Source organism: Pocillopora damicornis, chromosome 7 (genome assembly GCF_964200805.1).
Source record: "Pocillopora damicornis chromosome 7, jaPocDami1.2, whole genome shotgun sequence".
Lineage (NCBI taxonomy): Eukaryota > Metazoa > Cnidaria > Anthozoa > Scleractinia > Pocilloporidae > Pocillopora > Pocillopora damicornis.
Genome location: NC_142676.1, coordinates 1,122,414 through 1,133,627, shown reverse-complemented (window position 1 = coordinate 1,133,627; position 11,214 = coordinate 1,122,414). Strand labels below are relative to the sequence as shown.

Genomic DNA, 11,214 nt, shown 5'->3' with positions numbered 1-11,214 from the left:
AATAAGCAGAAAAAAACCCTAGCCTGAAACAGGTCAATCTGCAAATTTTAGTGAGTTTCGGAATACCCATAACATCAGCATGGCAAAACCCTTTGTTCCTCTCACAAGCCATCCTTTGCAGAACGACGTCAATTTTTTTTAATTTCTGGGAAGTGGAACATCGGCGGAAATTTTATTCAGCACGGCTCCTACGACATTTTTTTTCCTTTGCAGCCTTTTGTTTCCTGAAGAGTACAAATTCTTTTAGCAGCTCATATTTCGATGGCACTTTTTATTTAAAAAACTAAGAACAAAAAATGTAACAATCTCTGTACAACCCTACAGTTTTCTTTTCCAGGCTTTGGTCCGACTATGACGGAGTCAGGAGTTGGGAACTAGTGTTCAATCTAAAAGAGCTTTTTATGTTCCATACGACAAGCACGTAAATCATTTACCGAGCATTTTATCCAGGACTAGCTAGTTAGTGGTACATGATCAAATTTAAGTGTAGTGAGAAAATTAGTTGCTAAAACGGGATTATCAGCCGGCCCCAGCTGTAAAAGGTAAGAACTGATCTAGAATTCCAGGTTACCCACACACCCGTTTTCAAATGCATGACATAAAATATCGCGCTTACTGCTTATCGTCCATAAGCGCAACTTCTCAAAAATATGAGAACCATATCCTATTAAAAATAATCATCTACATAGTTTCTTTTAAATTCATGGTCGAGTTATTATTATTATTTAAAAAAAAACAGAACAACATTGGCAAAACAAAAAGTGTTTACAATAAAGTTCAATATTCTATTTCAATAGCTCATAATTTATGATTTGCCTTTTGTAAACCAAAAGAGCGCCTCTCCTTGAGAGAAAAAATGATCATATTCATTTAGCAGGTCCATAAAGGAAAAGTTTTACTTTCCATTTGTTGTCCTTGCGTGGCTAATTTTTGCACTAGATACTACTTGAAAAAGAATACTTAAACATAGTCTTTGGCATTTGATTTACCTCAAACAACATCAATATTAAGATCACTTCAAGCTATAACAGACGAGATGATAATTTATACACCATCTATTTTTAGATAGATTTTGGCGCATGCTCTTGGCGGTAAGCTTTTGATCCGTGAAATGTGGCATAATATTTTCACTGTCAGCAATCTCTGTCTAGGTCAATAAAGGCAGGGGAAATTGGGGGCAAGTGAGGTGATAATCTGTGCAAAATTTCTTTTGTTACAGTCTCCCAAGTTTAACTTGCGGGAAAATTAGGGAAGAAATGCGGATGCTGTTGAAATGAAATTTAAGCTTTTCAATCGCTTTTTTATGACAGTCTAGCTTTACACGCAAATTAGGAGTAGATTAGCTATAAAAATGCCACTAGAAAAAAAATGAGGCACCGGCAAATAGGAAGAACGAGTTTAAACCAAATTCATTCTTATTTAATGACTTTCTTACGCGCAGATTTGGTTTCAGGTTACAAAAACCAAAATTCTGGAAAACGCGTGTTGAGTGACAAGTGTGGGCGTTGAATTTTGCCATCATTATGTTTGAAATAATAAGTGTTTAAAGATTTGGCGTCCGAGTGATTGGAGCGCGACACAGATTGAAATCAACAAGTTCGAAAACATCAAGATTTTCATTAACGCTACTCCATTAATCTTAGTACGAAGATGTTTATTTAAATCAAAGTTATCAAATCGTAAACTTTTGGTGAAATGTTTTGATTGATTCGAATGCATGGGTGTGTTATATTCGTAGAGAGGTAAAAATATTCTTTCTATGAATTCTAATTGCTTGTACAGTTGGGCAGGTGCCAGACACGACAACGAATCACATTAGCATATATGAAGCAGCTGATGGTTACTTTCAATGTGCCTTGTAGTTCAACAGAAAATTTGCATATGGTTTATTGCATTGAACAGAGACGAAATCAAATTGACAAAGGCTTTTTCATAACCGAGATTATTCAACCCTTCAGGAAAGAAAAGTTCCATTTTTAGAAACTACACTAATTGTCAAAGAACACACCATTAATCATTGTAAGTATTTTCTAAAACTTTTTGTTTCAACGAAGCGCATGTCGCAGTGAAATACTTTGCTTCAAGAATCATATTATCTCACTCCGCCGGGAAATTTTACCATATAATTTCTACTTTTCATACGCGCTTTAACTCATCCATGTCGTAAAATCATTACCAAAGCGAATATTTTATAGAAAAAGGAATATATTAGTTATTGTATGAGTCCGCGCTTAAGGCGTCATTTGATACGACAATTATTCAAAATTTTCTTCCGTACCTAGTTGATATGCGCATAATTTAGAAAACTGAATCGCAAAGAGAAACAGTATTATTCCTCGCCTGTTTATTTATTCTCGTCCTACTAACTTTTCAATCTCTCGTAAGTGATTTGTCAGGAAAGTTTTCGCTCTTTTCGTGAAAAACACTCAACTATGAACAAGCCAATAGAAAAGACTCCGAAAGTTTTCATGAAAACTTCAAGCAAGAGTCGAGGAGGTAAAGACGTTGAGTTTCGTTCGAAAAAACAAAAGAATGAGTTGCATATATTGAAGATGTCACAAGAATGGGATCTGAGGAGACAGCAACGTCGTTTAGATCGACAAAAATGGGTCGAAGAGCGACGGAATCAGAAGTTGCCGATATGGCAGCGCGTTGGGAATCTACGAGTGCAGGCCAACGAGGAAAAGATTTTGCATGAAGCTGGCAACCAAAATGTAAACAACAAGGAGCATACCGAAAATTCAAATGAGATAAGCAAAGCTGGAGTTGCTAATAATCATAAACTGGAGGAGAAAGTCAGACAAACTCTATTAGAACCTCAAGCTAAGGAAAAAGGTGACACGCTTCATGACAAGTCCCCGCCTGGATCTGAGTTCGTTCAACAGCGACACAGTACAGACCAGAAAAGAGATTCTACGAGCAAAATACAGTTTATTAAATCTGAACAGGCCAGAACAATGAAACAGTCGTTCTTATACAACGTGAAAGCGTTAGAGACAGCAAATGTCTCCACGGCACAAATCAAAGAACACGGCACTAGCATAGCAGTTAAGAACTCGTCGAAGGTAAGACGGTTTTTGAATTTGTTACAGCGCTCACACAAGGTTTATTTACACTTTCGTGCGATGTAGACACAAAGATCAATACAGGCTCGTTAATATTTGCATACCAGTTCCTTGTTTCGAAAAGATGATAAAGCGGTTTGAAAAATTATGCGAAAAAAAACAGGGGTTCTAACTGTGCGCGTCATGAAAAGTCGAGGTAATGAGTTTTTGGGCGACGAGATGCGCCTGTGGCATAATGGCAGCCTTCAATCTTTCGCGCAAATTAACAGACTTCTTTTCAACTGATAATGAAACTTTTAGGGAAGATGACACTGCCATAGAAATTTATTATGTAGTTGAATTTGGCCATTGCAAATATTTCCGCAAAGTAATTTCGGAATACGAAATATGATATTCGAGCCGTCGAAAAAGCAGAAGGAAATTGAAACTGAAAAAAAAAACCGACTCATTTAATTTTTTCCCCTTTAAGCTAATAAATAACTGAATTAAAAAGATATAGAAATACAGTGACTGTGATTCTTTTTCTAATAATTCAACTTTCGCTCTCCTTTTTTCACTGGCGGGCCAAAATATATCTGTAATTGTTTGCTTTAAGTTTGGATAAAACGAATAGTTTCTTATTTGCTGTCCTGTTTACAGGTGCAAAGAACGCTAAATTCACTATCTCAGGCAAGACATCACCTTATATGTAATGAAATCTTGACTTGGCTCGGTTTTCTCGCAAACTTTTGGTCGAAAATGCTTTGATCATACTGCCTTTGTTTGTAAAATTTTCTTCAGACCAAAGATAACTATTGCGAAATAATACGTTATCAGAGCATATCAAATAGAGGGCTTGACAACCATTGTGAAAAAATAATTCATCCAAAATCATTTACCACTGATTGGCTATAAAAATCAATTGATTTTTACAAAGCTTTTCATTCACTTCCTCAATCTTCCGAAGATATCCGAACACTTCCGAAGATATCCAAACACTTCCGAAGATATATTAGATGAAGTCGTGATCAGAGATGATTAGCTCTGTTTTTGATTTTAAACCAATTTAGAATACTGAAGAAGTAAGATTTTGTCCTCCCAAAAAAGAGGAATCTCTCGTTGACTCGCCATCTGTCAAATTTCACATTTCTTATTTAGAGCTCCAGAGTAAAATTTTACTTAAAAAAAGACAAAGAAACTATTAACTGTCAACTAACTTTTGGCTGAGTTTAGATGAAATTTAAATTTTAGAATTTAAAAGTTACCTTTATTTATTCTTGGCTGTGTTTATAACACAAAGGCTAGAAGACCTGAGTAAATGAATGAAACAAATGCTGAGAAAAAAGCATGACAACTGCAGAAGACAAACAAGTTGCCTTCACAGAAGTTTGGCTCGAGACTCGAACCAGGGACTTCTGGATTGGAATTGCAACACGGCCAACTACTTGGCTGGACAGTTTTAAAATATTTCATTCGGAAATGCTGAAGAAATGTTAAAGTGGAGGGTGCGAATCACAAAAATACTTCAAACTAAAAAGATTTACATAAACAAAAATAGTTTATGTCAGTGCGCAATTTACTATGACAAATCGATGTCTTTGTCCGTTTTTTTTATCCGATTACTAGTAAGTTAACGACTTGATAAACCTCTCGCGATAGATAGATAAAGATAGATAGATAAACCTCTGCGCCCGCGGAGAAATGCAATACTTAAACAATTTAATTACTAGCTCTGATTATTTATAAAATTTTGAACGAATTTTTATCATCAATGATCCAGTAACACAGACAATGTATTGTATATTAAAGTATCCTTACCAACATTAATTACTTGCGAATTTATGCCGAGTCTTGCTGATTATCCTCAATATTTTTTGTTGCAGTCTCTGACAGCTAACGAGAATTATGAGGTGCAGCATTATGAGAGCAAAACAGGCCTGGAAAAAGGTAAACAGATTGGATAATTTTCCCATGCCGTGTAGTGACACCATTCCTCATTTACAATTATTACAACGATTACTACGTGAACGCGGTAACAATATTCTTACACACTTCCATTTTTCGCGACCTTCATCACCATGCCATAGCTGTCAGGGTAGAAAATGTTCTCGAAAAACGGATCAATTCAACTCCGCAAAAACGATCCTCCTCTTACGATGTATGAGCTTTTCAGATATGGTAGAGAGATATTGTGTTGAAGAGGTCTTGTTTCCAAATTTACAGAAACCAAACCCGCACACAGTCCTAAAAGAGTTGATGGTTCTGTAACCATTCAAAAACTTCCGACAGTAGAAGGAGTGCGGAAAGAGAGGAAACGAAAGATAGAGTCAGGAATTATAGATGATGAAACAAGACTAATGGTGAGTTTGTTGAATACAATTTCTCTAGAAAAAAGATCACCTTTAATTTGTTTGAAGAGATAGTTGAATTAACGATATTTTGTAGTGCATCAAACTGTAGTAAATACTGATGCCCTTTTTGAAAATTTGAATACAGAAATTCGAAATATTTATCACGAGTCAAGTATTAAACCTAACAGTTGATGCAATGTTTTGTTTCTGATCAGATAAATATGTAACCGATCGCTAGTTCAAAAATTACCCAAAAAATGTAAGGAACTGGCCAAATACTAGGAGAACTACGTCATTAAATGTTTCACTCTTTGGACTGTGGTAATATGAGTTTGACTGCTTTCGAAATTGGCACATGCAGCTCAACTTTCACAAATTACCACGGCCTTTAGCATCTTTATGATTGCACTCTCGTATTAAGGGTGACAAAGACTATCTATTTTGAATCGTAGCCTAAACTTATGTGCGTCGATAAACCAACAACTCTGGAGAATATTTTTGAAAGAGAAAACAAGGTAAGTCAACATTATTTACTGCTAACCAGAAGTAACATATATTAAAGAAATAAAAAAACGCACCGAGTGCATTGTTAAATTATATAAACACTTGGGAATTTTTATGAACACGAAAGAAGTGCGGAGAAGCACGAGCCGAAGGCTCGGTGCTTCTCGCACTTCTCGAGTGTTCTTAAAAATTTCCAGGTGCTTATATAACTCAACAATGCTCGAGGAACAATTTTTTTTAATCTTTTATAAAACAGTGCACTCGTGTTACGTAAGGTGCGTGCTCTGAACATTTTATAGATGAGATGAGACTTAGATGAGACCACATGTGTGAGATCACTTGGGGTGGCTATATGGCCTTACCTCCATCCTAGCATCAGCACTGCACTGATGAGGCCCAGAAGGCCGAAACAGTACTGTCTGCAGTTAGCTATATATATATATATATATATATATATATATATATATATATATATATATATATATAATATATTATATATATTATATATTATATATATATATTATATATTATATATATATATATATATATACATATATACATATTATGAGAGGAAAAAAGGACGCAACTACATTTCCCGACAAGCCTGTTTCGTGAATCGCTTCACTCTTTAATATAATTAACTAATTCATTAAACCCCTGAAGAGTGAAGCGATTCACGAAACAGGCTTGTCGGGAAATGTATTTGCGTCCTTTTTTTCTCTCATAATATTTATTCTGCTCTGCTTCAACGTATTGAGCACTGTTCCACGCGAAAATCGACTTGCAGACTTCCTATTAATATATATATATATATATATATATATATATATATATATATATATATATATATTTTATATGTATTGAGATAGAAAAAAGAAAGAGACTACACTGGATGAAAGTGAAGTCTCCTTGTTTTTTTTCCTAGCTCAATACATATCGCGCTCTACTTCTATATATCGAGCACTATACTGTGGAAAATTCGAAATACAGACTTCCCATCTATACCTATATATATACATATATATATATATATATATATATACACCTCTTACAAGCCTCGTTTTCTCGGTCTGCAATGTAACTTGCGCTCGGATCCATGGCCCATGCAGGCGCGAAGTGCACTAACCATACCTGAACTAAAATGAAAAACGCTTGCGATTCCCCCCCCCCCCCCCCCAATTCCGCCCCTTGATATCCAGTTACTGTCGTCATTTCAGCAGAGATTCGAACGTTGAGGTATTTTGTGCAGGCACTGTAACTTGGTGGTTATTGGTAACATATTTGCTCATTTACTTCAGCGAAGAAGTTAAAGTAAATCGATTGACTCTTCCTCTTTTATCTTTGTAGCCTGGCACGACCTCAACATCCAGCAATTCTAATACAATATTGCACCACAATCAAGGAGACCTGGGCACAAGCGTCAAAGGTTAGCTCTCGATAAACTGGACACGATAAACTTTCGAGAAGAGACAGTCAAATTAGCGCCAGATGAATTAACGAAAAGAGACAGGAGACATTGCACTAAAATAATTGTTATTTTCTTTTGAATAGGAGAAAAAAGTGTGCCTCAAATAACACAATGCTACTCTTTGGTGGACCGAAGAGAAGACGAAAACGCCTTCTTCGTGAAAACGCCACAGAGCAAGTCCACCCCAGCCGCAGTGTCCATGACGACACCAGTTGTCACGACGAGCCCGTCTTTCGCTGCCAAGGGACAAACGTCGTCACCATCTGTTGCTCTGGATCCCGGATGTATTGTGTACCTTTCAAATTCAACGGCGCAATCGCACTTGTCTGGCATCCCTCGGCATCCTCGGTCGGGTTATCTAGTCCCAGTGTATAAGACGAACAAAAGAGAGCCAGCCTATGCATTTTTACCGGCAACTTCTCAGCATTCCCACCAGGTGAGGGGAAACTTAAGCCCTGAAGGGCACCCGTCAAAGTATAAAAGCGACGATTGTGTGTCAGTTGGAAGCACAAGCACGCCGATGTCGTACCCGTTTCCACACTCGACGCCTTGCATAAAGGAGACACATGGTGCGTGTACCGGTGTCGTTAGCAAGGGAAAGGTCGTTTACCCTGCACAATCACAACCCTCTTTGTACAAAGACAATGCGTCGTCGAATGCAAGAGCTATTTCAGGTTACGAGTCAAGCAGTAGCAGTGCAGCTGTCACGCTTACGAACACATCGCAAACAGATCCACCTTACGTAAACGGTGCTCTTCTAGGCGGTGAAGGAAAGCCTCATTTGCCCGGCCGTACACACACGTACGCGCAACATCACAAAACAGGTGCTCACGTAGGTCCCTTGCGAATGATAAAAGATGAGAGAACTGACTCTCCGATGGCTTCAGATGATAAATTTTCCACTGTCCCTTCAGAGAAAGTCCATTACCCAGCTGTTTGCCGTACACCTGATTCTGCGCCAAGTCAAACGCCAAGCACACAAGATGCCATCTTCAATCCCATGTCCATATATGTTAGGCCCAGATTGGTACCCAGGGAGGTGGTTTCAGTGAGTCATGGGTCAGAACTCAGTCCCCCACTGGTGGAGTATATAAAAACTGATGCCATCTGCGATAAGGAGTTGACAAAATGGGACGCAAACAACGTGCGAGATTTTATTGCTGCAACAGACTGTAAGGATAAAGCGGAACTTTTTCTGGAGGAGGTTTGTATCTGACCAAAGAACTTGGTAGTTTTAATGTCGTCTGTTCCGTTAAAAGTTTGCCTTTTAACATGGAAAGTTTCCTCTCTTAGCTATTTTTCGGAGATATCGAAAGTGAAACTGGTAACACGCAGGCCAGAGGTCCGTATAGTGCCTCTGATTGGTTGCAATTTAGCATCAGCCAATCAGAATTGATCACCACTGATCTTAACGCAGTTCTTCATAAAGACGAGAATGATCCTCGCAGATATTCTGCCGGGTCTGCAACTCTCTTTGAAACGAATCTATCCTGAATTAGAGAACAACCGCGCACTTTCGTGATGAGTATGGTAAAGACGTCTTGATAAACTCTCCCCCCGCCTCGCTCAGCAAAAATAATATTTTGAAAATACAAGTCGAAAGGTGTTCAATTTTTTTCATTTTGCACATTACTTCCCACGAACCTCCCACGAACCTCATTCTCAAGGCCTTTCCCTTGAAATTGAAAAATAGCCTTAGAATGAACTTGGTTTCCCACAAACGGTTAAGAAAAAAAAAGGGGAAAAAGAAAGCTGGGAATATTCTACAGCTTGCATTTTCATTCAGTGACTAAGTTGTATTTTTTTCTTCCATTTTGCAGGAGATCGATGGTAAAGCTTTACTCTCACTTTCGCCAGAGATGTTAATGAAAGGAATGAGCCTGAAATTGGGTCCCGCTGTAAAACTTTACAATCATATCGTCAATCTCAGAACGGCATTGTCGATTTAGAGTATTACATTTACTTGGTCTTGGCAAAAATATATTTAACTCATTTGAAAGCCGTTCCTTATACATGCGAGTGAAAGTTAATCCAAATCATTGATCAGTTGTAGATATTCGTACGTGCTATTTATTTTGGACATTTTGTATTATGATTCATACGTGATTATTGATTGGTAATTAAAGAAAAAAGAAGCCTAAAAATGAAAAAACTTTATGCAATAGATTCAAGCAGGGACATATTGGAGACGGAGACTCTCATTGGGGTGGGCGGGGGGGGGGAGGGAGGGAATGTTGCTAACAAAAGCTAACTTATTTTTTGAGAATTTGAGGGGGAGAGGCCATTCCATAATATTCTCCACGTGGAATATTCAGAGAATCAAAAATAAAGCAAGACTCGTTTGCAACAATCGTTACTCCTATTACTAACACAATAAGAATCCACTTCCGTGTTTAGCTCACGAGGATAAGTTTGACCTCATATCGTTTCTCTTTGAATCTGTGGTGTGACATGATCACAAAACTTTCACGCCAACTCCACACATTGCAATAAGTGTTGAAAACCACGCAAAATTGGAGCCAAAAGTGACCTCGCCTGCTCGGAAGCCACAGTCAGTGTACTGTGCATATTGAATGAACAGAGCCAGTTGCGTGCGGCTATGAAATGGGTGTCCTGTATCCCATTCGTCATTCGAAGTTATGTTAAGTTCTTTGAGCATTTTATTGCATCTTGAAGTCACTAATGCAGCGCAGTAGCTGGGGTAGACAAAGGCATATAAATAAATTGCACTTATGAGAGTGACTTGATAGAAATCATACCACCCTGTAGCATTTTTGTGGAAAAACTCCACCATGTCTGCTACATAAATGACTGCTGTTACTGCCAATAAAAACCAGTGAATCACAAACCACGGCTTCAAGGAGTCAGAAGTACAGAAGATCTGTTCACAAAGATGTTTATGAATGCGTATGATGTCATCTAAGCTACTGTTGATAGAGTTTCTGATTTCTGCTTGGCATGATGTCACGCAATCCTTCATTGCGTTGGTGATCAAAGAAAATAGAAAACAACTAGTTAGTGTTGCCAACCGGGGAATTATGCCCAGGGAGATTGACAAGTTATTGATAAAAAGTCCTTTAAATGTCAAATTAAACCAAACAATCATTATCACGAGAGAGAAACCAAACAGAAGCAAGGTGCAATTCAGGCGGACCCACAATGACCGACCTGCCGAGGAGTAGGCATTTTCTAATGTCACGCAATTTGAAGTGTGACGTTTCGTGTTCCACATACACCAGAAGAAAGCTGTATTAGACATCAGCACAGCGAGGCAGGCAACCAAGGATAAAATATTGACCAACTCAACTCCATGCAGAAATGCAAGTATGGGTATGTTATGAGTTGATGACGAGTTTTGGGAAGCATTTGGACACATCCATTGATCGAGGGGAGTTTCAAAATGGCCGCAAAGAAAAGCGTAGTACACGGCTTCAAAGAGATAATAAACATCCAGAAATAACACGATTATTGCCATTAAAGCACTTAATCCTTTTCTGGGATTCCAGAATCCCACAGCATGAGCGACGCCCTTCAAAAACACGCCAGAACAAAAAAGGTTCTTCGTTTTCTCAAGGAAACTACCGCTTGCGTCGTAGGAAGGGCTACTTCTGTTCGAAGACTCACCACATAATCTTTCCGAAGTTATCAGATCCACGAATTCCTGGTTCTGGTCAAGGCATTGCTCCATCATATAAAGAGGACTTAAAGATTCCGTGTAGTAACGTTTCTGCTTTGTGGAAGGTCAAAGAGACGATTTGTGACGATCACGCGATGCGAGCTTGTCACGCAATTTGATGCCTTCCCAGAGATCCTTGCTTACTTGGATGGCAACGAGGAATGTACATAA

General features: G+C 38.2%; 2 protein-coding genes across 3 annotated transcripts; one reads left to right on the top strand and one right to left on the bottom strand.

Moving 5' to 3' along the window:
• The first annotated feature begins 1,851 nt into the window (after window positions 1-1,851).
• On the top strand, window positions 1,852-9,519 carry LOC113681420 (uncharacterized). Of its 2 annotated transcripts, XM_027198511.2 has the most exons (8): window positions 1,852-2,019; window positions 2,386-3,065; window positions 4,928-4,991; window positions 5,268-5,404; window positions 5,848-5,910; window positions 7,247-7,325; window positions 7,451-8,571; window positions 9,188-9,519. In XM_027198511.2, exons 2-8 carry the CDS (start codon window positions 2,433-2,435, stop codon window positions 9,314-9,316), a joined length of 2,226 nt encoding a protein of 741 aa, XP_027054312.2. In that variant the 5' UTR covers window positions 1,852-2,019; window positions 2,386-2,432; the 3' UTR covers window positions 9,317-9,519. The 2 variants fall into 2 exon arrangements, with proteins under 2 accessions (XP_027054312.2, XP_089067726.1); XM_089211600.1 differs by lacking the exon at window positions 1,852-2,019 and having other exon boundaries at window positions 2,294-3,065.
• A 172-nt stretch (window positions 9,520-9,691) lies between these two features.
• LOC113681421 (uncharacterized) lies at window positions 9,692-11,119 on the bottom strand. Its single transcript, XM_027198512.2, has one exon. The coding sequence runs from the start codon at window positions 11,056-11,058 to the stop codon at window positions 9,823-9,825; it is 1,236 nt and encodes a 411-aa protein (XP_027054313.2). The 5' UTR covers window positions 11,059-11,119; the 3' UTR covers window positions 9,692-9,822.
• Between the last annotated feature and the right edge of the window lie 95 nt (window positions 11,120-11,214).

Coding starts and splice junctions, on each gene's coding strand:
- LOC113681420 (XM_027198511.2), top strand. CDS start 2,433: ATGAACAAGCCAATAGAAAAGACTCCGAAAGTTTTCATGAAAACTTCA. Junction 4,992..5,267: donor CAAAACAGGCCTGGAAAAAG/GTAAACAGATTG, acceptor CCAAATTTACAG/AAACCAAACCCGCACACAGT. Junction 7,326..7,450: donor CCTGGGCACAAGCGTCAAAG/GTTAGCTCTCGA, acceptor TCTTTTGAATAG/GAGAAAAAAGTGTGCCTCAA.
- LOC113681421 (XM_027198512.2), bottom strand. CDS start 11,058: ATGATGGAGCAATGCCTTGACCAGAACCAGGAATTCGTGGATCTGATA.